The sequence below is a fragment of the Lepidochelys kempii genome, chromosome 9 (genome assembly GCF_965140285.1).
Source record: "Lepidochelys kempii isolate rLepKem1 chromosome 9, rLepKem1.hap1, whole genome shotgun sequence".
Taxonomy (NCBI): domain Eukaryota; kingdom Metazoa; phylum Chordata; order Testudines; family Cheloniidae; genus Lepidochelys; species Lepidochelys kempii.
In genome coordinates, this window is record NC_136388.1 from 89,519,347 (window position 1) to 89,545,651 (window position 26,305).

The window sequence follows — 26,305 nt, forward strand, 5'->3', positions numbered from 1 at the left end:
TGGACTCAGGATAATCTCAGAAGTCCCTTTTTTTTTTTTTTTTTTTTTAAAACTTCAGAGGTGGCAACCTTATCTGTGTGGCTGGGTTCCCCCATGTGAACAGTCACCCAGCTGCTGTATTGGACCCAACCTTTGGATCCCATATGCTTCCAAGCTTCATGGGTCTGGGCAGAGTCTGGACACTGGTTCCAAATCTGCCCTCTCAGGCATGCTGTGTTGACATGGGGAATCTGTCTGTCGAATTTATGAATGATGTGAGATTATGAACTCTCTGTATATATCTTTACCAAGCTGCAAACTCCATTTTTAACATGCAACAGTCTGCAATCTCTTTGTCTCCCTGTTAGACTGGAATTCCAAAGGTGGCTGGCAAAAGGATAACAGAAGAGGGTTATTAACTTAAGTGCTTGACCATTGAAATGTAATAGCTCTAGACCAAAGACTGGCTGCCAGCCAAGAGACCTAGTTTGTTGGGGAGAAGTTGCCTAACAATGAAATCCTCTGGTAGGACTCTGTGGTCACCTGTTAAGGGGCTGGAAGAATATGAAGGGCCAAAGCTGCTGTTTGCGCACAGTCATTCTCTCTCCAGCCATCTTTCACCTGTTTAAGGTAGGGGAAGCTGCTGCAGGGGCTAGATGAGGTAGAGGGAACCCTGCCGACCTCAACACGGATGGTTTTCCAAGGAGTCCCAAGGAAAGGCTGAGCTACAGTGAGGGGAAGATCATGTAGGTTTTTATTATTTTTGTGTGGATCTGTATATATCTCTTTTCAGGTTTCAGAATAGCAGCCGTGTTAGTCTGTATCCACAAAAAGAAAAGGAGTACTTGTGGCACCTTAGAGACTAACAAATTTATTAGCGCATAAGCTTTCGTGAGCTACAGCTCACTTCATCGGCTGCATAGAATGGATCATATGTACAGATAAGTTGGAAATTAGCATACAAACTGTGAGAGGCTAATTAGTTAAGATGAGCTATTATGTGATTAAGTAAAGAGCAACTGCAGCATAGAGCCCTGTGCAAAGGGACTGTGCATGTTATGGGCCACCCTTCCCATGTGCCTCCTGAGAGAGTTAAACTGTAACGCAGAAGCCTCGCACCTTCAGTGGGCTTCTGGGAGAGGGTGTGTTTAAACTACTGAGGTATCTTGGGGGTCCGTGATGGAGCTGGGGGCCTGGGGTGGGTGGGCTGAGGGGCTCCATTTCAGTGAAGGGGTAACTGACTGTGACAGCTGGTGCCCAGGAAATATGCTACAGCCAACGGAGCCCCCAGGGAGGCTTATAACAGCGGGGATTCCGAGAGGCTTGGATTCCTCTCTCAGCAATCTTGTGCGTGGCCAAGAGAGGGTACTAGGTCAGATCTGTGACAGGGAACTAAAAGGATCTTTGCAAACACTCAGGGACAGAGCACTACCTGAGTGGAAGTGTCTCTCTCCCAGTGCAAAGCAGAGCAGCACCAATGTGCTGAGTGCAAGGGCACCTGGCGATAGGCATGGTCCAAGCAGAGAAATTCTCTCTGGTAAGACCCTGTTATCTATTTCTTTTCACTCCATCTCCTAGCATCTAAAGTCCCAATACTTGTGGTGGGGGCAGGAGGGAAGTCTATGGGTGCCAAACAGCTGGCATGTTGATTTTCAGGAAGACTAAGGGTAAAAGGATCCAAAGTGGCCTTGTCTGGCCTTTCACCAGCTGCACGGTTTAGCTGGGATGGCAAGGAGCTCCACATCATCATCAGCAGAAGACTTGGCATCCTTTCCTTCTCTCCCTTGTGCCCTCCTACTCAGTTTTCTCTCCCTGATCTTCACACACACACAGTCCCTTTTTTTCATCATCTGTCCTATCTCCTCCCTTCCCACTCTCTCTCCAGTGTTGTAGCTGACTGGCTTGTGACAGGATCTTTGGGCTTTGTGTTTAATTGATTCCCAAGCTGCCTCCATCTTTCAAAAGATAGGCTGAGGCAGGAAGCATGATGAGTTCGTCATGGACTGAAAACAAAGCCACGTGATCTGAGTTAGCCTCCACGCCAGCTTACCTAGAACACCGTGTCCTTATAGCTACCGCTCCGGGTGTCCTTAGAAAAGTATTGGGGTCTCAGGGCTTAGCAATACAAACAATATTTTAAGACTCAAGACAAGGGATGGGTCCAATCAGAGCCCCCTCCAAATGTGGGGAAATTCAGATCTAAATGTTGGGTCTAATTTGGGCCAAAGTTCCCTTTTATATTGCAGTGGAGCCGGGGGAGTTCCATTTACTTTAGTACATGTACTTTTTTTAAAATATCTACATGAAACCGAATTTTGAGGCAGTTTTATTACCAAGCCATCAATAGGATGGAATAGAGTCACTATAACGTCAGAGGGCAAGGCAGCTTCCCCAGCATGCATATGTTAACCGTAAAGAACCTGATTTTCAGAAGTGCTGAGCACCCGTAACTACCATTGACTTCAGTGGGGTCTTGAAGTGTTAGTATTTCAGAAAATCCGTCCTGTCCCTTCGTGAAGAATGTGTCTAGGGAGGGCCTGATTCTCCACTCACACTGGCTCTATCCCAGTTGAGCTCCTCCTGATTTCCCCCAGTGTGAGCAGAGTAGATCAAATCTTCTGTTATTTAATGGCTTTTGTTCCCTGTTTTGCACTCTTGATGCCCCACAAAGGGGTCAGGGTTGTTTTTCTCTTTCCTTCCCTGCTTGGCTCTGCCTACAACAAACTCCCTTCCCTTTCTGTGGTTCTTTAATCTTCTTTTAATCTCTCCTCTCTTAGTCTTGTGAAGGCCGCTATAAATTTCTCACCAGCAATGTGAACAAATGTCCATTTGTTCTTGTCAGGGTACAGAGAGCACCTGGCCAGCCTTGGCATTTGCCATACAAGCAGAGGCTTTGAAGGGAAAGTTGAAAAGCCCTTTAATCTTTCTTATGATAATGTTCAGGAATTCTGACTCATGCTTCTTCAGCAGCTCCCTTGCATTTTTCTCGTACTAACTCCTATTTGGCTGGAAAGCAATTTTTTTTCGGTAAGTGAGTCTAACCAGAGTAATAGCAATTCAGTGGAAAATGTCACTTCTAAAGGTGTAAATTGTGATCAGTGCATTTTCTCTCAGTTGTAGGTAATTTCATTGTGATTATGTAAAAAGAAAGTCATGGACCCTTCACATCTCCAGGTCATGGGTTTGTTCTGGCATCACTTACTCATGAAAGATTAATGCCAAAGAGCGAGCTGTTAGGACACAGAATGCAGGGAATGGATGCTCGGGGATTGACAATAAGGATATAGAGTCTTTAATCCCTAAAACAGATTTGTTTACAGTCCAAGCTGGTAGTGGCCAAAAATTACTACACTCTGATAGCTGCTTAGTGACCTTTTACATCAAAAATACCAAAGAACTGGAGGAACGACATGGGGGTTAGTCTGAGAGCCCAGCAGTCCTGAATGCATGAATAGGGAGTGGGTAGGGAGGACAAAGGCAGCAGAGAACGATGGGTTATGTTTTTAATTTGCCTTCCTGTAGAGAACCAGTACTACTGTAATAGGGGAACTGCCCTCATTTTGCAACTAATGCTCAGTATATAGAGAGGGGCCAACTGTGTGAAGTTTGGATTCGGGGGGCTCAGATCTAGAAGTTTGGTTCAGACCCATCTCCAGCAAAAAGCAGAAAGCTCGCCTTGTTATTGATCCCTACAGCATCATGAGTCGTCTTGGTCTCTACTCAACACTTGAAGGACAAGGTTCCTGCCCTGAGCTGCTTACTGTCTAACTCAGACCAATAGAAAACCAGGAAGGACTCCAGCACAGGGAGGATTGGAGACCTCTTGGCATGGCGATTAACATAAGCAAGCAGGAGAAAGAAGTGGTTACTTAGAGGGAAGTGAAAGCAAAATATCCTTAGTTATTCTGAAAGATCCCTTATGCAGATAGCTAATAGCTAGAAATCACTGAACACAGCCCTCATTCAGAGGTCATGTGCACAAAAAGCATTCAAAACCCAAGGCTAGAAAATGAATTTGTTGAGGGTAAGTGACTCAGCAGAGCCCTGCTCCTCTTTCCTCTATCTTAAACGAGTCTGCAGTCAGAGAGGATTTATTGTTGATTCAAAGGAGAGGCAACCTCTTGTCCCTCAGTCATGGCTCACTGGAGTCCTTCACTTCACCTTGGCTACATCGTCTTTTGGAACATTATTTGTCCATGTGTTGCTTTTCCAACAGGAGCCCCAGCATCAGCCTGTGAGAATATGATGCCTGTGCATATGGGGGTCCAGCCCCAGCCAAGTCCAGCCCCCTATGAGATCCAGATTGATGCATCTTCCTTTGTGAACAGGCAGCCGATTAATGGTAATTAAGTTCCCACTTCTTAACTGGATGGGTAAGATTTACTTAAAATCCATGATTTCTTCATGGTTGTTTGCATTTGGCATGCTTTCTGTGTAAATGGATCAGTATTATTAGGGAGCTTCTCTTCTTCATCATGTTTTCTCCCTAAAATGTGTTTAGTAAACTTCTGTTTAGTGAAATGAATTAAAACAACTGTGAGCAGATCAGCAGGAGAGGACCAAGAGAAACAAACTGAGAACTACATGGAGACGAGACGTTGACATTACAAACACTATGCAAGTTATTTTAAAGTCTGCCAGGTCTGGGTGCCAAGCAAGTAATCATGATATGGCTGCATTCTATTATAGTGATGCTGATAATCTAGTGATGAATCAGACAAAGGTTAGCCCCTCATAGGATGAATCCAGGATCTGGCAGGATTGGGCCAATGCCATGAAATCAGTGGATGATTTTTACCTGGTGCCAGATAGCTAAGGGAGTTCTTAACTGGTGCAGGGCTATCACCGATAGGTCAGTGATTTGTTTCTGTACCAACGCAGTAAGGAGAAATTAACATCTGCTAGCTCTTTGGTAGCCCATGTGAAATGAGTTGGTGATCAGATGCGTAACTGAGGCTAGAGATGTGACTTTCCCATGTCCCATAGAGAGTCAGTGGCAGAGTTGTGAATGGAAGCTGGGAGTCCTGACTCCCTGTCCTGTATACTAGTAACAAGGTCATCCTTCCTCCCCGCTGACTCATGCCCGGTTACTTGCTTAGCCTAGGGTGCAGTGTCTTCTTCATTTCCTTTCTGTCCCAATATGTCTCTGATGTCTTTCTTCTTCACCTCTCTCTATGGCTACCATCTGACCCTCTCTGCCCTCCTTTTCCAAGGGCCCAGACTCCCTCTCTTCACTTCTCCCCCTAATCTATTCCTCTTCTGGTTCTTTGTAACCCTTGGTCCTAGAACGAAAGAATAGCCATACTGGGTCAGACCAATGGTCCATCTAACCCAGTATCTGGCCAGTGCCAGATGTGTCAGAGGGAATGAACAGAACAGGGCAATTTTGAGTGATCTATGCAGTTTCATTCAGTCCCAGCTTCTGGTAATCAGAGGTTTAGGGACACCCAGAGCATGTGACAGTGTCCCTGACCATCTTAGCCATTGATGGACCTGTCCTTCAGGAACTTATCTAATTATTTTTCTGAACCAAGTTATACTTTCAGCCTTCACAACAGTCCCTGGCAACGAGTTCCACAGGTTGACCGTGTGAAGAAATATTTCCTTTTGTTTGTTTTTTAAACCTGCTGCCTATTAATTTCACTGAGTGACCCCTGGTTCTTGTGTCATGTGAAGGGGTAAATAACACTTCCCAATTCACTTTCTCCGCACCCGTCATGATTTTATAGACCTCTGTCATATCCCCCCAGTTCTCCTTAGTTGTCTCTTTTCTAAGCCGAACAATCCCAGTCTTTTTAGTTGCTCCTCATCTGGAAGCTGTTCTGTACCTTTAATAATTTTCATTGCCCTTCTCTGTACCATTTCCAATTCTAATGTATCTTTTTTGAGAAGGTTTCAGAGTAACAGCCGTGTTAGTCTGTATTCGCAAAAAGAAAAGGAGTACTTGTGGCACCTTAGAGACTAACCAATTTATTTGAGCATAAGCTTTCGTGAGCTTGCATCCAATGAAGTGAGCTGTAGCTCACAAAAGCTTATGCTCAAATAAATTGGTTAGTCTCTAAGGTGCCACAAGTACTCCTTTTCTTTTTTTGAGAAGGGGTGACCATAACGACCTGCAGCATTCAGTTTCGGTCTCCTCGTACACCCTGGCTGCCTCCTGGAGGTGGAATGTGCTGCTGTTCAAGGCCAGGAAAGGAGGAGGCCTTAGGTGCCTTCTCAGAAGCCCCAGGAGCAGCATTTAGGAGCTGGGAGAACAAGCTAAAGAGGAAAACTTGCTCCTTGTCCCTAGTCCTGCTTCTAATCTCAATGGGAGCTGCACCCAGTTACCCAAGGGCAGAATTTTATCTAAAGCCTTTTTCACAGTCCGTCTCCGTGGTATTTATATTGCCCCAGGCCCATAGTAAAGGAGCACCTCACCCTCCTTGCAAACCCCTGTGAGACAGAGAGCTACTATCATCCCTGTTTTGCAGATGGGGAAATCAAGGCACAGATAGACTAAGTGACCAGCCCAGGGTGCCACAGGAAGTCAGTGGCAAAGAGGAAGTTGAGCCAGTGTCTCCTAAGTCCCAGGCTGGCACGCTAATCACTGGGCTATTTTTGCAGACACAGCTGATGTGCAAAGATGTATCTTTGGCATTATTAATGGTGGTGACCATTTTGAGAAGCCAGTCCCAGCTATGGGTGACTAACATGTGATAGATGCATATACTATCTTCCAGTTCAGATTGTAGGGCCGGGATACAGAGGCCTGTTGCTGGAAGCTCGCACCTTTGGCTCCACGGCTGCACTTGGCACTTGGCAGAATCCTGCCAATAACACTAAGTTCTTACAGGTAAGATGGGAGCTTCTCATTTCTAGCCTTATGGGGCATCGTGGCTTAATAAATACTGTGAAATTAAATATAGCGAGAGAAACAACATATAACAGCAAAGGCAGCTGGGTGGGAGCATTTGGATTGATCAGGGCAGGTTGTATGCAATGTCTATTACCCAGGCTTTTGGTGAGGGGAGGGGGATGTTATCGTTTCTAAGGAAACAGGATTTGTTTGTTTGTTTACAAATTGATTGTACATGCACCTAGTGCAGTCGTCCCCAAACTTTTCCTGTTGTGACCCTCCCTCATCTGTAATGCAATCTGTCCCATGGGGCTGGAAGCGGGAGCCACTGCCAGGAGTCAAAGCTGGGACCTTGGCAGATGGCAGTGCTGGGGCTGCAGCTGGGGGCAGAATGGGGCTGGATGGTGTTCCCTCCCCACCCCTAAAGGAGGCTGGTCCCAGGGCCCTCCCCCCCAAAATTTTCCTTCCGTGCCACCTCAGGGGAGCGCTCTCCACAGTTTGGGGACCACTGACCTAGTGTGTGTGACAGGTACACTATTCATTGTAATTAAACAAGTAATACATGGATTGATATTCTTTTCTTTGCAGTGCTCTGGAAACCCAAAAGGTGCGATTACTCATTCTAACACCGAGTTAAAAACAAGCCTGACCACTTATACCTGGCTGCCCCCAACCTCTGGCTGCCCTGCCATTATTACATTCATGTAAGCAGCTTCATGACAGAGTTCCCTTTTAAATGAAATCCCCTCCCTCTCCAACGGACATCTCAAACATGTTTTCTTCTCTTTTCTCTCCCTATACGTTAATACAGTCATAAAACGTTCTGTTGTTTCATATAGGGCAGGATTTTCAAACGCACCAGAGTGATTCTAGAGCATAAGCCCCATTGACTTTCAGGTCTTGTGCTCCTTAGCCACTTAGGTGCTTTTGAAAATTTAGGGGCTCAATCAGCAGCAGGGTCTCCCCAAACAAGCGAAAGCTGCACATAACTAATGAGCGCTGATTCACACCATTCGGATTACAAAAGATATTAAAGCAGAAGAATGTTGCTATACTGCAGGAATAGTATTTTGATCCTTTCTGGGAATGGAAGGATCTTCAGTTGGGAAGCCATCTGAAACGGTCAGCCGCAGCTCACTTTCCTGCGTGCAAGAAAGGGTGGATTCACTTTCCCATGAGGTTAGGCTTACATTACCATTTGCTAATGAATTTATGAGCAAAGCAGCAACACCATCACAGAACGGCTACAATGAGTTACTGGAATATCGCTGGCGGGAGGTAGGGGGAATTCTTCCTATTTTATAACCATGTTACACTATTCTTTTTCCTCTTGTACAGGGCAACTGTAGCACAGTCTCGTGAAATTTATTGGCTCGGTGTCCAATCCAAAGTAATCTGGAGAGGTGAGTAATTTAGTGAATGTATCATTCCAATTTAAGGCAGTGGATTGTGTATCTAACCGCCATTAATGCAAATAGGAGTTAAAGATGCATCAGAAGAAAAGCCACTGGTGTATCAGAAATGCAGAAGATGCTAGTCTGTGTGCAGTTTGCTTTGAAATTATTTTTCTTCACCATACAAGAGTTCAGTTCACTAAGCTGGAATTTACATATATAGCTCTTAGTCTCTCCTCCTAAATCATTCACTCCAGCCCCCTAATAATCTTCTCTGAACTCCTTCCAGTCTGATAATATAGTTCTGTGAACATGGTGCATGTAACTAAATGAAATATTCCAGGTCTCCTATGAAGATATGATTCATGTTATGGATTAAACTGTCAGCCACTGCTGCTAAGCTAATGGGAGTCTTGCACAGAGAAGAAAAAATAGACTAGTTACTGTAAGAGCTGACTCTCTCCTCCATCTGGAACGGGGTAGAAGAGTAACTTGCACCAACAGGAATTTGTGTATGCAAATATCCAAGTCATCAGAAGGGTAGAGAGCTGGTTTTGTTTCTGGTTCTTCTAGGGAATGACTATTTTCCTCTCAGTTCAGCTAATAAAGAAAACCTTTATGCTGAGTGCCAAATGATGCATACCAATGTAACCCTACTGTAAAGGTTGTCATGCATGCTGTTGCACAGCCTATTGAAAAAAAAACTGAGCCACTATATCTCTTTCAGTGTTAATTATATGAAGACTTACTATCTACAGTTGCTCAAATCTCGGGGTGCACTTGCAGGGGCTCAGGACTTCAGCTGCAGTGGGGCTGAAGCCCCGAGCCCTAGCAGGTGCATCCTGGGTCTTGAACTTCTGAAGGTTGTTGTAGGTGGCTCAGTAAATTTGGCCAACCCTGGCATATAGCATGCTAGTCTCAAAGACTGTTCAGTTACTAGCAGTAGTGATCCAAACTATGCAGAAACGGTTGTCTGCTAAAGTGGCTCCAATGTAGTTATTAGGCAGCTCCAACTTTGTAAATTATGTAGCTACTTATAACACATTTGAGGCAGGGAGTGGAAGTCAGGCCTCCTATATTCTGTGATCATGGATAATTCATGTAAACTGTGCCTCAGTTTCACCATCAGTAAAACAAGGATAGGCAATGCCCCCCTCACACAGATACTGGGGCTTAATTCATTGTTTGTAATGTGCTCTGAGTTACTGAGTAAATAATAAAAGGAAGTAAGATACTGTCACCTCCTCTTCAATACTAAAACAAAAGATCATATTTAAGCTGATTGCTCGTTAGAACAATTTAAAGGCAATTATTTAAGAGATTGTCACTACCCTTTGCTTATGGATCATTATTCCTGGGCTTTAGTGTGCAGTTAAGTATTGTTCTTGTCTTATGTAAGAGAAACAGTAATAATTACTTATCTGCCCAGCCCTCATTTCTCATCTCTTCCTTGGTTGGTCCCACAATGAATCTTACCTACCTTCTCGCTCCCATCATCATTGGTTTTGTCAATATTGCTCTCTAGCCCTGTAATTCCTTCTCCACTTCTCTTCCTAATATATATCTGCCATGAGGCCCACAAGTATTAACACAGTATAGTGAAAATGCCATCAACCAGCCATTATTCAAAACAAGGAGAAAGAAAATGCATTAAGACAGAACCTTCCTTTGGGGTCCCCTATGCAAGTCACGTTGTAGGGGCACACACAGCATCTTGTCTGGTTTGCTATACAATACTAAGTCTATTGTGTGAGCTTAACATAATAATGGGCTTATTTTAGGAAAAAATCCATGATTAAAAAACTCTGCATAGTTCATTAATTTGGGTTTAACCTACAGGTGCTAGCCTGTGATATAGAGGAGGTCACACTAGATGATCTAATGGTTCCTTCAGGTCTTAAATGCTGACTGTATGGGGAAATTCCATAAGATTCTGAGGGATGGTATGAGGTCTCATTTTAATTGGAAAAGACTTAAGCTCTGAAACCACAAATCATACTTTAATTCAAATGCCTAGAGTGAAGGGGATTTGGGACTATCTCCGCTGAGCTAGCTAAGCATTAAGCCTAGGTAATTCACCAGAAAAGCACTATCTAGTTGATGTGCTTTGACACAAACATCATAGGTAGAATCTAAATTTTACACTGAGTGTGTCTCATCCAAAAATCAGCTGTCTTTATTGGTATTCATTTCTTCTGTAGATGCTTGTTTTAATGGCAAGAACACTTTTGAAATGTAATTAATCCATTTTAGTCTGACTGATGGAATGACTTCCCTGAGACAGGAACATTATATGTTAAAACCAACATAATAAATGATAGAGCCAATCCTATCAGTCAGAAAGATATTCAAAAGCAAGAGACAAGTAAGGACACAAGTTAACTGTACACCCTTTGAAAACCTGCAACTACACAGAACAGACAAGGCATGAGGAAGCAAGTCATTTTATATGGTTGTCAGATTAATAATCAGGTTATTAATGCTTAAACACATCAGGGTAGTAGTATAAAATGGCTAGAGCAGGAGACTAGGCACTTGTTACACTGTGCTCCATTTCCCACTTTGCAACTGACTTACTGTGGGAGTTGGGGCACGTCACACAACCTCTCTGTGCTTTGGTTTTCCCATCTAATCTAGGTGCAATACATACATCTCAATCTCTGTATAAAACATACGGTAAACGCAAAGTAGTTTGAAAAGTTTCTTAGAAGTTAATTAATGCCCTGTTCATTGCTCCCACAATAGCTGTGTTTAGACTGTGTTAATCCATAGATGTTGGTTGCCTGAGAAACCAGAGTGAGTACTAGGTATTACTACTGATTGTGAATGGGAAGTGAACAAGTGACAACTATTCATTGCTTTTTCTCAGTCGTTAAAACAGGGTTGAAGGAGGGAAAAACTGATGATCACACTAATATCAGTGTTGCCTCAACTGTGTAATGAAAACTAATTCTAAATTAAAGATAACATCCATTTTGTTTTCCAAACTACAGAGTCTAAAGCTACATGTGGTGCTGAGAAGTTTACATGGACAGTTACTGTTGTGACAATGATGTCTTTCCACTTAATATAAGTAGCCAGGCAAAAAGCAGTAAGTGCTGGAGTTTCAGAGGATCTCTTCAATGGCTAACAAATACAGACCCTGTATACAATCACTACATTTGCTTCTGCCATGAAGTGGATTCTGGAAGCCTCAGGCCTACGTCTACACACGTTATACTGTTTTTAAACTGTACCAATAGCGTTAAAGTAATACAACCCTCTACAGTGCAGTTATTACTGGTACAGCTTATTCCCTACAGGCATGTTAGACAAGTATAACAATGCCCTCTCAACCCTAACCAATGCCGTTTTAATATTAAATTATCTGTATGTAGACTAGGACTAAGGTTAAAGTTGAGTAGTACAAAGCCATAGCTAGAACAGACCTGAGAAACACAATTAATGCCATGACTTCAACTCCATTCTAAATTAGAACCTATATAAGATCAGCAACTTTGATTTGTATAAGGAATGGTACACATCAGGATATCACGACAATATCTGTATACCTTTTCATTATACATCAATTGTACAAAACATCTTTCAGAATTAACAGACAATAGCCTGCTGCAATAATATAATTAAACCTGTTATTTTACCCTAACTAGATAGGCATTGTATTCGCTAATGGCACATTAACAGCAGTTGTACACTCCAGAACTAATTTCTTAAAAGGCTGGTCATTTCATTAAGTAATGACTGTATTGCTACTATTCTTGGCAACCTCTCCTTTTTGAGAAGGGTAACCTACAATTGATCATGTGACAGCAGAAGTTGATGCTTTAACAGCTTTGTAATGAATACAAAGTTAAGGCTTAGCATTGCTCATTGCATGCCCATTTCATGAGGGGGGACACAACCTCAATAAATGGTTATTTTTGCTATTTACATCAACTTAGTAGTCTATTAGTGTATCTGCAGAGAGTTCTAAAGGTTACTGAAAGTAACAGGCATATAAATAAAATAGATTTAACTCTCCCTGGCACTCCACTAACTTTTGCTGCAAGTTTCTTAGCTGGAAGCACATCTATAACTTTAGGGTAATTGTCTACCTCTGCTGTGTATTCCTTTTTGTATGTTTGACTACAGAATGTTTATTGTTGGCTGTATTATTTTCAATATACACCTTTTAAAGTTATACCAATAAAAAATTCAGAAACCCACTTTCATTTTCAAGATTTATGTGCACCATATAACACATTGCATCAAATATAAATGCATGTTTACTGGAGCTAAACTGCTTTGTACAGGAATTAGGACTCTTCACTCAACAAGTTGCTTCTTAGTCAATGTTCTCCAATCCCTGAAAAACAAAGTGAAACACTCTTAACTATCCATATAGAATTTACACCAATCTCACTGCCTTGTTTACGTTTCTCAGAAACGTACACACATCAACTTACTACTCTTTTTTTAACCATAAATTCCTCAGCAGAATAAGAAGTTTGCATGTTTTTTGGAAGATACAATTTTTTAAAAAATAGGGGGGAAGAGAATCACTAAAGTACAATTAAAAGGGTGGGGTGGTAGCACTAGGCAAACTACAGTGATAGCATCACAGAAATTATGAAGGGAAGAGACCCACCCCATCAAGGCTACCCCATGCAAATTATACCATCCCTACTTAGTATGACTAAAGGTGCCCTGAAAAGGTTTTTCAAAGGAATGTACGACACACCCCTTGTTCTTTACATTAGACATTTAGGTCTTGTCTGCTCAGGAACATTCTATGCTAACTGCAGAACCAGTGAAATTACATCACTTTAGGGGAGAGTGAAAAGTTGAGCAATTCAGCAGGAAAGGAAGGGAATTTTGTCACTGTTTAAAACTTGTTTTTGTTAACCCCTATTTCACTTCAATGACTAAATAAGGCTTGGGAAAAGGACGTAACAAATTTAACATTCCAACCCCTTCCACTAATGTGACAGCTCATAATATACATGCTTAAAAACATCACACAGACTCCTAGAAAAAACTGACCAGGCCATTTCTAATAAAATATTACAGGCTTTCTTTGTATGTTATAAAGCAACAAATACGGGCACTTAAAAAAGCTCTTTACAGGTCACCTTTAAGTACTAGCAGTAGCAAGTCTGCACTGAAGGTATCAAGGGAGAATGAAAAGACACTAATGCTAAGAGAGTCAGGCCTACAGTTTGTAAAGATTGGTCTAGATTTGAACCCATCAAAGTCCATTGATTAACTGTAAGACAATATATTAAAAATAAGCACTTCTTGTCTGCTCCAGTTAGCAGGCTAAGTTCTACCCTCGGGTACCGTCAAGACTGGTGCCTTTATACTGAAGTATCAGAGAGCAGAACCCAGTCAAGGGTCTAACTCAACTCAAACAATAGCAAGTGCTCACTGCAGAGACCTACAACTCGAGTTTTCAACTCCTGGTTAGTTGAATTTTGAGGCGTTTGGATTTTGCAGAGTTCAGCTGCCTTGTAGTTACAGATCAGCTTCCTTTTCCGTTGGAAGGGATTTACCTTGGACCGATGGTATTCATTAACCCCCGACAGTCGCCGGTCTCTCTCCATCAGGTGCCACTGGTAGGGCTGGCGAGCAATTCTCTTTTCCTGCGCACGAAGAGCAACGTGTCACCGCACTGGGAGACGGCGCGGGGAGCAGGAGGCTGCCGCCGGGCCAGGCCAGGCCAGGCCACCGACCCCGGGCTCGGACACGGCCCCGAGTAGTTCCCGGGGTGGGGGAAGGGGAGCGGCGCCCTCTGCTGGTTTCCAGCGGCTCACTCGGCACAAGCACCGGGCAAGGGGTGTCCCCCCCGCCAGCGCCCGCCCACGTCAGCTCCCCCCCCAACGTCACCGCCCGCTCCCCCCTCCCAACGTCACCGCCCGCTCCCCCCCTCCCAACGTCACCCCCCGCGCCCGCTCCCCCCCCCAACGTCACCCCCCGCGCCCGCTCCCCCCCTCCCAACGTCACCCCCCGCGCCCGCTCCCCCCCTCCCAACGTCACCCCCCGCGCCCGCTCCCCCCCCTCCCAACGTCACCCCCCGCGCCCGCTCCCCCCCCTCCCAACGTCACCCCCCGCGCCCGCTCCCCCCCCTCCCAACGTCACCCCCCGCGCCCGCTCCCCCCCCTCCCAACGTCACCCCCCGCGCCCGCTCCCCCCCCTCCCAACGTCACCCCCCGCGCCCGCTCCCCCCCCTCCCAACGTCACCCCCCGCGCCCGCTCCCCCCCTCCCAACGTCACCCCCCGCGCCCGCTCCCCCCCTCCCAACGTCACCCCCCGCGCCCGCTCCCCCCCTCCCAACGTCACCCCCCGCGCCCGCTCCCCCCCTCCCAACGTCACCCCCCGCGCCCGCTCCCCCCCTCCCAACGTCACCCCCCGCGCCCGCTCCCCCCCCTCCCAACGTCACCCCCCGCGCCCGCTCCCCCCCTCCCAACGTCACCCCCCGCGCCCGCTCCCCCCCTCCCAACGTCACCCCCCGCGCCCGCTCCCCCCCTCCCAACGTCACCCCCCGCGCCCGCTCCCCCCCCTCCCAACGTCACCCCCCGCGCCCGCTCCCCCCCTCCCAACGTCACCCCCCGCGCCCGCTCCCCCCCTCCCAACGACACCCCCCGCGCCCGCTCCCCCCCTCCCAACGACACCCCCCGCGCCCGCTCCCCCCCTCCCAACGACACCCCCCGTTGCCGTGCGGAGCCGGCCCAGCCCCTCCTGGCTCCGCCCTGACCTTGCCCCCGTTGAGGTATCTGTGGATGTGGGTGAGCGACACGCCGGGGATGGTCAGGCACAGGCACATGACGGCCGCGCCGGGCAGGATCTCGTACCACATCCCGGCGCCCGCTCGAGCCGCTCCGCCGCCACCGACCGCGCCACTAGAGCGAGGCTCCCCAAGCTCGGCGCACGCGCACGCGCAGGCAGTACCACTTCGCAGGCGCATTAGCCCCGCCCCACGGCGCCGCCTACCCAGCATGCATCACGGCGGCGTGCCGCCGCCATTGTGCCGAGGCAAAGACCGCTGGAAGTGTCACGAGCACAACAGCGATAGGGCGGGGCTAGGTTCCCCTCAGTGACAGCGTCCCACTAGGCGTGCTACGGGCGCAGGGAAGTTCCCATGGCCCCCATGACCGGCCTGCTGGGAGCTAGCCGGGGGCGGTCGCCCCCGTTAGCCCCAGTGCATGCCGGGAGCTCCCATCCCCCCGGGGCTGTGTCCTTGAGGAGGCGCCTCCGGAGCGAGGTGGTGGTTCGTGGCCCTTTAAGGCTGTGATCCCGCGAGAGGCGCCGCGGCCAATGGGCGAGAGGGGGCGTGGCTCGGTGGGCCGGAGGACGGGATGAAGGAGGATAAGGAGAACACTAGGCCTAAGGAGAAGCGGGCGCCCGGGGCCCCCCTGGATCTCCGGGGGGGCGGGGAGCCCGAGCGGCCCAAGGACAAGAAGGAGACGCTCAGCAAGGTGAGGCTGGGGGCGGGGCCGTCCCGCGTCGTTGGGGGAGCGGCTTCAGCCCCTGGCTGGGCCCCGCGGAGGTTTCAGTCGAGCCCCGTGCCGAGCGCCGCGGACCCCAGCGCCTCAGCGCCCGGACGGGGCCATGCCGGGGCAGGGCGCCCGGGGTAACCCCTTACAAACGCGGCGGGTGCCTGGCGGCGTTTCGTTTTCCGGGGCCCAGCCTGGGATACCGAGGTCTGAGCCCCCTTGGCGCTCGCGTGGCGTTGTGAGTGTTGTCAGCAGGGCCTGGGTGGCAGCCGGACCCACTCGCCACCACTTGGGAACTGTTTGGCCCAAGTCACCTGCTCGGAGCAGCACAGGCGGTTAGTGGTAGACTAGGGAACGGAGCTCAGGAATCTTTCCTTTGAATTTCTTGCTCTAATCACTGAACCACGTTTCCTTACTTGGGGCCTGAGACTGCTCCCTTTGGGAAATGAGTAGGAGTCTTTTCTTTGACTTAAGTGGGAGCTGGATCAGGCCCCCAGTCTTTCTGTGCTTCCTTGAAGAATTGTGATGTTTCTAGGTCACTCAGTACTTTGGATATAAAAATGGCATTGAAGTTATGCTGGGTGAAATTTCACCCATCTCCTCATGAGCCACAGTTGTCGACTTAGCTCTGTTATCCTACAGCATCTTTCAAATAACAAATCTGAAATAAAGTCAGGGGCAGACACTAATTTACACTCTCTTAAAATTCTTGTGTTAAGGTGGTAATTCGACGCTTGCCTCCCAGTTTGACCAAGGAACAACTTGAAGAACATCTTCAGCCTTTGCCTGAACATGACTATTTTGAATTCTTTGCGAACGATTCCAGGTACAACACTTCAAGTTTCAATTTTTTCATGTAACTCTAGTATGTCAATTAATTTACACTTGTCTATAGTGTGTATAGTTAAAATCATGAGCAACTAGCCAACTTCATTTCTTTACACATTACTATTTTTTGTCCTTTTGCAGTTTGTATCCTCACATGTTTTCCAGAGCATACATCAACTTTAAAAACCAAGAAGACATAGTACTGTTCAGGGATCGTTTTGATGGTTATGTTTTTGTTGATCACAAAGGCAAGTAAACATAAAACTTGGTTATATACTAAAATGTTTGTATATCAGATATATTAGATGACATTTAGGCGATTGTCAAGTAGTTTATTCCCAGATTTTTTCTTATTGTATGCTTTCTTTTAGTGCCATAATTATACTTGGGCACCATATATTGTGATTAAATATATGGTGTCTGCATGTAGTCTTTTTGATAAACTTCATCACGCTTTGTGTAGTAGATTTTAAATATAGCTTAAAATAATAACAATAAATCCCCCTTTTTAAAGCAGTATTAGTGCTAAATTTTTTAAACAAACTGCTTAAGGGGAATTCTAGCCCATTAGTAATTTACATGTATATAATCTAAGTTTAGTTAACAATATACTGAACTGACACTTATGTGGTTTGTTGGGAGCATTCAGCATCTAATACTAAAGCTTATTGGTGTTTTTGCTGATATCCTCTAACATGTATATTCTGGGTGAAATTCTGGCTCCACGGGAGTCTTGCCACTGTTTCCAATTGACTTCCGTGGGGCCAGAATTTCACCCTTAAACTCTTGTTTTATTTGGATATTTTTATAGGTGTATTTTTTTAAGAGAGATTTTACTTTTAATTTTTTTATTTTTCATCTTCCACCAACCAGTTGCTTTTTGTGAAATGGAGCTATGACAATTGAAGCCTCAGTTATTCAGAAGGCATTTAAATTACCTAGATTCTCTGAAACTACTCCCCCCCCCCCCCCTTAGACATGGTAATTCACTATATATATACCTTACGTGGTAGATACATTGAATCCATGCAACTTTTATTATCTTTCTTCTGAAAGACACCCTTGAAAATCAAGTTCTTCTCTGTTCTGCATGGACGTTTTGTCAATCATATTGGATTTTGTCAAGAACAGACATTTCCCCTTTCTCCATGTTCCCAGTTGAACACACAGTGTTCTCCCCCCGCCCAGTGAATGAAGCAGGAATTGTGGGGGGAGGAGGGAACAGTATGTCATCATAATGCATAAATATCAGGATGTTGAATTAAGGCTACCTGAGCAACCTTACCTCTGGCATTTCTTAACTTTTGAGTATTACATTTTGCAACTTTAACTTTCTTTTAATGTAATTTTGTATGTATTTTGTGTATAGTCTGGAAAGTGCTTTGAGACCCTCTTGCGATGAAAGGGTTATAAATAATGTGTTTATATATCTAATCACATGACAAATTTCATAGCTACTATCAATTTATCTGTTCTAGTATTGTTTCTTATAAACATGCCCCAGTGTCCCTCCTCCAATATAATACACTGTCAAGATTTTAGTGTTTTTGTTTTGTTTTTGTTTTTTTACCTTGGTGATTAAACAGTTTTAACATTTTACTATTAACAGGTCAGGAGTATGCTGCCATAGTCGAATTTGCACCTTTCCAAAAATCTGCAAAAAAGAAGAATAAGAAAAAGGATGCCAAAACTGGGACTATTGATGATGGTACAACTACTAGAATTGTTTGTTGCATGCATGAATATGTGGAGATTTATGTGGTGCATGGTATCTGATAACAGAAATTTGAATTTATTTTGACTGTGTGGTGTCCTAGTGTAACAAAATAATGTTTGATACTAAACACTTAACATGCAACAATTACATTTCTTTTTTTTTTTTCAAAATAACTTGTCTATTGTACTATAACAAAAGTACTTATGGTATTATTGATATTATGATAGTACCTAGTGGGCCCCCGGCAAGGTATAGGGTCCTGTTGTACTAGGTAACGCCCACACATGTAATGAAAAGATGGTCCCTGTCTCAGTTAGCTTTTGCAGGCTTGGTACACTAAAAGAAAAACAGACAACTGCAAAACCAGTAAAATGTCTTAATAAGCACACTATGGAATAACGTTGTTAAAATCTTGCATTATTACTATTAATTATGTACTTTACAAAACGTAACCCGACATAGTCCCTGCCTCAGAGTTTGATTTAACTTGGCTAAAGACAAATATCGAGCAGCAGCTCATAAGACTATATGACCCATTCTTGTTTGTTCATAAGTTTGAAAATGCAGAGTGACTATTGAAACTCCCAGAAGAGGGGTTAGTATGTGTATTTTGTAGCACAAACCGATCTTTCTCTCCAGACCCAGAGTATAAGAAGTTTTTGGAAAGTTACAGTGCAGATGATGAAAAGTTAACATCAACTCCTGAAACACTACTAGAGGAAATAGAGGCAAGAAACAAAGAGTTAATAGGTATGAAAACTGATATCTTAAATGTGAACCTCTTCTCGCAATATAGGAAAACATATGACGTACAATCTTTTGTAGGTTTACGACTTTTGAACTTTGGGGACATTCCTTTTTAGATCATTTAGTATCATTAAGTCCTTAGAGTAATACTACAAGTGAAGATCTACTTTTATTCATCTTTGCTCCAGTCCCTCTTTTTAGTTTAAATTGGATATTGTAATCTTCTCCGCTATGTATACTAAACACTTGTGTTATGTGCTGTTAAATTCCAGTAAGGGGTGCATTGGCTCCTTTAATATTAGTACTGTGGGATGGGAAGTGATACATGAATGTAAGTTACGACTCATTTAGTTTAGCTAAAATATTACACGAGGAGACGTAGCCATTTATAAGCAAATGAGGGGTATACATTTCAAGAAGAGAGAGAGAGAAGTTGCGGTACAATAAGACTGAAACTGAGCAAAACCTAATATAGACTGAGATAAGTCTTTCCCATCTAACTTATGAAAACATATCTTGATATTTGTAAAGGCAAAAATATTTATATTCTTAATGTTTATTTAGCTAAAAAGACAACTCCCCTTCTGAACTTCTTGAAAAACAAACAGGTATGATTTCTCTGTGTAATCTATGTAGAATCTATGTAGAGTCTTTTTTGGTTACAGTTTTTGATAATTTGCTCTTAAAACTTTGTGTATGTACAGTGATGTCTGTATAGCAAGATTTTTTTTTTTTTGTGATAAATGGATCTAAAGACCTTGTTTTAAATAATTCTCCCAGAGCTACAGAATTGTTCAGGTAGGTGGGAGCGCTTCCTTTTCTCCTCAGAAGAAAGTTGTGAAACATTTTTTTAAAAAGAGTGGGAGGGGGAGGAAATGTCCTACAACTGTTTTTTATGCTACAGGACTGAATCCATGTTGCTCAGCGTAGGTAAGTGTAGTGGAGCAGATCCAGCAGGGAAGCTGGACATGCTTGCAGAGGAAAAATGTAGTGTGTACAGGGCCTTAGTCTAATGATTATAATCATGTTTAAAATGGGATGGGGTTTTCTTGTACTCTTTATCCCAAATACTTGGTATAACCTGGGTTCATGCTTAACAAACTGTTTAGCGGGGGATTGATACTGGCTCCCAGAGTATTGATATCAAGCTATATTTTGGTTAATATGGTGGCTTAATAACAGTCCTTGTCTCAGTGGAACACTGAGTCATGTGAGCTGCAGCTGTGTGATTGGCAAGCCATATTCTGTTTAAAATACTGTTTGTAGCTACCAGGACTCAAATTAATGCCCTCTTGGTGATTTCTCTCTTATGAACCTATTTTTCTTCCAGGTGTGTGTAACTTTTTAGGGTGGGTTCTGATGTGTGGGTGTTTTCATTTGAACTTCCATTAAAATATGGAGTTAATGATTTCTGAAATATACATAGTAATGCTGCTCCAGTGAATTTTGAAGCTTTCAATAAGTTGCTTAAAAGAAGGGTACAAAGGGAGACGCAATGTTTTATAAAGCAGTATATTTTAGAGAATTTTGTGTCATTTCAGGACATGGTATCTTATGGAACTTTTAAGAGTAACTTTTTCTAATGTGGGAAATGTAATTTCCCCCCCCTCCCCCTTCCAGAGACTGAGAGAAGAAAAAAGAGAGGAGAGGAGAAGAAGGGAACTGGAAAGAAAAAGACAAAGAGAAGAAGAAAGGAGGAAATGGAAAGAAGAAGAAAGAAGGAAGAGAAAGGAAGCAGAAAAACTGAAGAAAGTTGACAAATGCCCAGAGAAAGAAAGGGATAAATCAAAGGATGAACCAAAGATTAAAGTACAGAACATGTCATTGTTATAGACTTTTCCTCCCCCTTCCCTGTAAAAGTTGCATACAAAATGTGTTCACTGAATACGTAACCAAGAGTAATTCATGATCTTGTAGGTGTAGATTAGTTATTTCATAATGTTCATGCTTTTGTTAAAGTACAGTAAGGATTTGTATGTTGTTAATTTCTTTATCTCTAATAAGAAATTTTCATTTGAATACGTGTGTCTATGCTTTTGTTCCTCAGAACATATGAATTTAATATAATCTGGGTAACTGGATATATTTGATCTTGTTCTCATATTGTACGGGGGAAATGAATCCTATTCTGGGATTGGGATCATTATTTTAGTTGTAGACGTTATTACCTCTGAGCATAGTGAGTATGGAATTAACTAGTTACATATTTGAATATTTCTCATGTTAAGCAGAAGTCACTTCAACCGAGTAGCTGAATTATACTGTGCTACAGAGTAGAATTAGAATGAGCCTTTGATTAAAAAGAACATGTGTTTTCTTCACAGCTACTTAAGAAACCAGAGAAAGATGAAAGAGACTTGGAGAAAAAGGAAAAGTTCAAGAAACTGGAAAAAGAAAATGTGAGGGAGGAAAAAGCTGCTGGCACACTAAGCAGTGTGTCAGCCAAACGATCCGATGGAGAGACTAAAGAAGAGAAGGGAAAAAAGTTAGTTAGTATTCCAGTACTTAGTACAATATGGACCCCTTTTACATGCGGATGTCGGGAGTCCAACCGTATGACGGCATGTTAACAGACCGTGGGTTAAGAGGGCCATGCTGAAAAAAGTGTCTATGATTCACTTAGAAAAAAACGCTGTTGTTTTTTGCTCTTTCTGGCTCACATTTTTTTTCTTATGAAGTCTGTCATTTGCCGCAGATGAAACGCGTTGGTGGCCAATTCATCGGCTGATCGGCTTTCTCCAAAAATTGATACCTGCGCTATGCCATGACGCTTTTTAAAACTACTTATAAGCCCCTTGCTGGCTTGGAATGATTCATCCCCCGTTAAATTTCCAAATGTTGTTGCTTGGGCATGAAGAATTGACCCACTTAGCGGCATTCCTTTCAGCCTTTCCTGAGCAAACCCCGTGGGCATGGCTTTGTCTGTTGTGGGGTTTGCTGACTAGCGCACACGTTTTCACTTGGGCCTCACGGCAGAATCAATATTTTGTACAAAGCCATTCAGTTTAGGTTCATTTTTTAGCCGTCCTCAGAGAGTAGATTCGGCAAGTCCAATATCTTTCGATACGTTGGCCTGGGTTTCTCCACTATTTACTCGATCTATTGCCACTAGCTTTTCTTCTACAGTGTAGGAATGCTGACACTTGCCCTCTGCTATTATATTAGGCCTACGGTTAAAATTTTGTAATGTAGTATACATATTACTATATAACTCTCTAGCATGACTAAGTGTGCATGATACATCTTTACCAATATCGGTAAAGATGTACAACATGTTTCCGCTCCGCACTTCCTGTCAGTTTCTATGTCAGCGAGTTAGTGAGCAAATCTGTAGTGCTACATAGCAAGTTCCTGTACTGTGTGTTAACGAGTCTCCCATGTTAAATAGGTAGCACTGGGAGGCATGGCGCAACCACGTGTTAAGCGGGTTTGCGCGTAAACAGGTCTGTACTGTATATATGACTTACCAGAAAAACCCAACCCTTCTAGACTAGTAATTTAAAACTTACGGTGCGCTGTTCTGGAACAGCTTTTAAATTCAAATGAAGTAATGTCTCTGATCTGAATTGTCTAGGAGAGTGTACTCATGATCAGGGGTGGGGGGAGGTCCGTCTGGACTTGAACTATTTCATATCTGTTCATTTAATAAACAAATTTTAGTGTTTTATCAATAATACTTGGCCTTTCAATTGAAGATATTTACAAATGGAGCCCAGCTCAGGAGCTGGAGCCCAATTCAGGAGGCACAGCCCTTTGGCAAAGATGGCTTTAAGCCACCTCTGTGCTCTCCAAATTCTGGGGCTGGCTTTGGGGTTCCACAGTCTCTAGCATAAATGAGAACAGCTCCATAGATTGCACTTATAGCAGCTTCTGGGAGCACAGGGGCCACTTTAAGTCCACAATACTCATAATGCATATCTCTTTAGAGGCCTTGGCAGGAAGGAAAAATATGGCTGTTCTTATGCCAGAATGCAGCCCAGAATGACAACCATGTGCTGCAATTACTAATCCTCACAACATCCATGTGATGTATACAGGTGTGGGTTTCCCCCATGTGTCAGAGGAATGAGAAAGAGATTTAAGTAATTTCCAAGGCCACAGAGGGACTTAGTCAGCTATGTGGCTAGAACTGTGAAACTTCCTTGATAATGAGCGAGAACACTACAGGTAGGATTACATCCTCACTGCAGTTATTTCTGTATTTGTAGTAAAATATGACTGGCTTCTAGGATAAAGGCTTCTAGGATATTTTAACTCTTGTCTAAAATCTACAAATCCGTGTCTCATAACATTGACGCAAATTTGGAGCTGTGGTATTGATTACACAGATCTGTGATTTTGATTATCCAATCTTTTAAGCTTAATTTCTCGCTGTGTGTTTCATACAGATCTGAAGATGAATATGGAAAAGATTACAGGGACCGGGAGAGAGACTTTGAAAGAGAGAGAGAATATGAGAGACTGCAGCGGGAAAAACAGAGACGCCAAGACGAAGAGCGTCGTAGGCAGAAGGAACGCTTTGAGAAAGAAAAAGTTTTTAGAAGAAAAGAGGAAGAGGTGAAAAAGGAGATAAACTCACTCAGAGAGAGAGGAAGGAAAAGTGATCTTCCAGACTTTACAGGCAACACAGAAAAAGCTGAGAAAATAACCAAAGATGACAAAAAAGAGGATGCAGCTAAGAGAGATCGCATCAGAAACAAGGTGCTGCTGGCTCTCTTTAAATTCACACCCGCTCTATAAGGCCTCGTTTTTGGTTTTATGGTAAATGTTAATTAAGGGGAGGGTCATGCTATTTCTTACCTTTTGGAATTTTTTTTCTCCCTCATATAATAATTCAGCTGTAAACTTTGCTGTCATGTATGAGGGAAAAATAGACCGATCTTGTAAGCTTTGCTGCTGCTAAGATAAACTTAGTCTTGGCAAATTTCTTATTGCCTTTATAGGAATTATGCACAAATCCAGCTGTTACTGGCAAGTTCTGAACAAAAGTGAATAAATGTCTGTCCTGGTTTTGCCAGCAGATAAACATTGGCTTTTTAACTTTTGTGTCACCAGAGAACTGATATGGTAGGACCAGATTCTTGCAGATGCTGCGTGTGGGTTAATGCCAGAAAGTACATCTCTGTAAGCGAGAGAAAATGATATAGCAGGCAGCCACCCGTATTATACCTTCTCCAAAACACTGCAGAGGCTGCTGCGTCAGGTATAAGAGAGGCACACTGCTATGTAGTGTCATAGCACAGACCCCATGTTAATGTACATATAGTTCTGTATGCAGAATACCCCCAAAATATGTATTCCTTCCATTGATAGGAATACATCCAGTTTAGATGTGCATTAATTCTACATTTGCAGCACCTACGGTGTATGCTTTTCATGGTTTAGTTAAAAAATTTTCCTTGGGAGAAGCTTTGAAATTTGCTCATGTGCTTGAAGAGGACAAACTGAATTGTTACTTAAAATATTATCATTGTGAATGCTTTAAAATACTTGGGTACATAATCTAAAGCAGCATTCTCATCGGTGCTATTTCGGCAGTTACTCTTTGTCATTGAACTTGTAATGTTGGGTGTCACTGAATAATTAATAGTATTTTGGGAAAGTCTGAAGTGGTCTGTGTGGTGTGTGTGTTTTTTTTTTTTTTTTGTATCATCCCTTTAGAAATTATAGGAATTAGTATGATGCTTTGGCTATAAGACAGTCTGCTACCTTCTGATTTATTTCAGGATCGTCCAGCAATGCAGCTATACCAGCCAGGAGTTCGAAGTCGAAGTAGACTGTGTCCTTATGAAGACATTGCTACAAAGTCTGCAGACCAAGGAGCAGATAAAAAACAGGAAAGTGAGACCAGTAATACAAAAGAAGAGGAGTGATTAGCACACAGGCCTTATGTGTTCTGATTATCTAAGCAGCCAAAGAGCATGTACTACGCAATCCAGAAGTGCCTTCAAAGAGAAGGAACAAAGGAAGAAAAGGGGATATTGTGCTGTTGGATGTTTCTGGTTAAAGAACCTCAGAATTTGAAATGTGTTCTCATTGTTATTGGAATTTATTTTCATAGCATCAGACTACAATGGAGAAAAAATGTTTGCAGTTTGCAAAGTAGAAAAGCTTTTTGTGGCCTTAAGTATGAGAAATGTGAGTCATGTGGTCAGGAGGAATGACACCTGGATCTAAAACCAGAGCTCTTTTGTAAAGTGGTCCTGAACCAGTGTGTGTTACACTTAAAAAGAGGAGCAAAGTTAAAGCTGCAGTTTTGCTCAAAAGCTAACATCCTATATTGCTATGCTGCGAGGTGTTTGGTCTGAGACTACAATAGTTACAAATAAACACTGTAATCCTAGCACTAAAACAGAGTTCTCAGACTGTGGTAGCTGGGTCATCAGTGATCTGGAGAAGCCTTTCCTGGTTTTCTGCAGAACAAACCTTTTCAAGATAGAAGCAGTAGGAAGTTTGGAAAGTGGGGAGAGGCCTTATAAAGAATCTTCCATGTAGGAAGTGGGTTACTGAATGAAATAGTTGAACTAAAAGATTGCAGTGTAGGAATAATTTTATTACTGGGTATTTCTTTTTTCGATAAATTGTCATGTAATGTCTGTCTACCTACACTGAAACAATTTTTTTTTTAATTCAGTATAGCTGTGTAAAGCGTTTGATTCTTTTCAAGCATTCCCTCTTGTTTTCAGTGTCTTAAAAGTAGGAAACGTGTCATTTCAATCTCTGCTTCATATTTCCTGATCCATTGGAGTGTTATTTCACTGCCCAGAAGAAACTTCACCAATAACGATCCTCTTGAAGCTAGCAAGTTTTAGCCTTAGCTGTTTTGTACTAAAACCAATAAAATATCTCAAAAATCAAAGATACTTTAACTTATTTGTCTTCAGTGAGACTTTTCTGTTTAGGGGCATGACACAGAGCTAGCCTTATCTCATGAACTGTATTTATCCTTTATCAAAGCTTTTCACACTAATATTGTACATTAGTTAAGATTGTCAAATGGCTTCAAACTCAATAACAAAAAATCCCTGTACTCTGCGGAGAACAACCGAGAATACTAAACTAATATATATCACTGTAGCTAAATTACAGTGCATAATGTTACTTTACAAAAAAAACCCAAACCTGTAAAAATAAAACTGTTAGTGGAGAGAAACCTTCCAAATGCAGAAATGAGTCTTTCCTTTACTACTATTAAAAACTCCACCTTTCCCCTACTTTTCTCCTAAAAGGCCAATCTAACATTTAAAAAAAACCAAAACTCCACATCGGTTAGCAGCAAGGGAATAGCCACAATGGTCTTCTCTCTTTCCTTGGTGGCTGGCTGATCTTATTC

General features: G+C 43.3%; 2 protein-coding genes and 1 non-coding gene across 5 annotated transcripts; 2 read left to right on the forward strand and 1 right to left on the reverse strand.

The window, feature by feature from the left end:
* Positions 1-4,120: 4,120 nt before the first annotated feature.
* LOC140917782 (uncharacterized) lies at positions 4,121-8,217 on the forward strand. The gene is made up of 4 exons (XR_013636284.1): positions 4,121-4,321; positions 6,699-6,811; positions 7,403-7,518; positions 8,153-8,217. It is a non-coding gene; the product is annotated as an uncharacterized LOC140917782 (transcript).
* Positions 8,218-12,414: 4,197 nt separating this feature from the next.
* Positions 12,415-15,139, reverse strand: NDUFA1 (NADH:ubiquinone oxidoreductase subunit A1). The gene is made up of 3 exons (XM_073361326.2): positions 14,942-15,139; positions 13,740-13,829; positions 12,415-12,553 (listed from the first exon to the last, which is right to left on the reverse strand). Exons 1-3 carry the CDS (start codon positions 15,041-15,043, stop codon positions 12,533-12,535), a joined length of 213 nt encoding a protein of 70 aa, XP_073217427.1. The 5' UTR covers positions 15,044-15,139; the 3' UTR covers positions 12,415-12,532.
* A 355-nt stretch (positions 15,140-15,494) lies between these two features.
* UPF3B (UPF3B regulator of nonsense mediated mRNA decay) lies at positions 15,495-25,831 on the forward strand. Of its 3 annotated transcripts, XR_012160990.2 has the most exons (11): positions 15,496-15,662; positions 16,400-16,506; positions 16,650-16,756; positions 18,118-18,216; positions 18,865-18,975; positions 19,537-19,580; positions 20,593-20,781; positions 21,297-21,457; positions 23,361-23,673; positions 24,028-24,175; positions 24,699-24,765. XR_012160990.2 is itself a non-coding variant. In XM_073361316.2 (10 exons), the coding sequence occupies exons 1-10, from the start codon at positions 15,543-15,545 to the stop codon at positions 24,843-24,845; spliced, it is 1,398 nt and encodes a 465-aa protein (XP_073217417.1). In that variant the 5' UTR covers positions 15,497-15,542; the 3' UTR covers positions 24,846-25,831. The 3 variants fall into 3 exon arrangements, 2 of the variants coding, with proteins under 2 accessions (XP_073217418.1, XP_073217417.1); XM_073361316.2 differs by lacking the exon at positions 24,028-24,175 and having other exon boundaries at positions 15,497-15,662; positions 24,699-25,831; XM_073361317.1 differs by lacking the exons at positions 20,593-20,781; positions 24,028-24,175 and having other exon boundaries at positions 15,495-15,662; positions 24,699-25,831.
* The last annotated feature ends 474 nt before the right edge of the window (positions 25,832-26,305 follow it).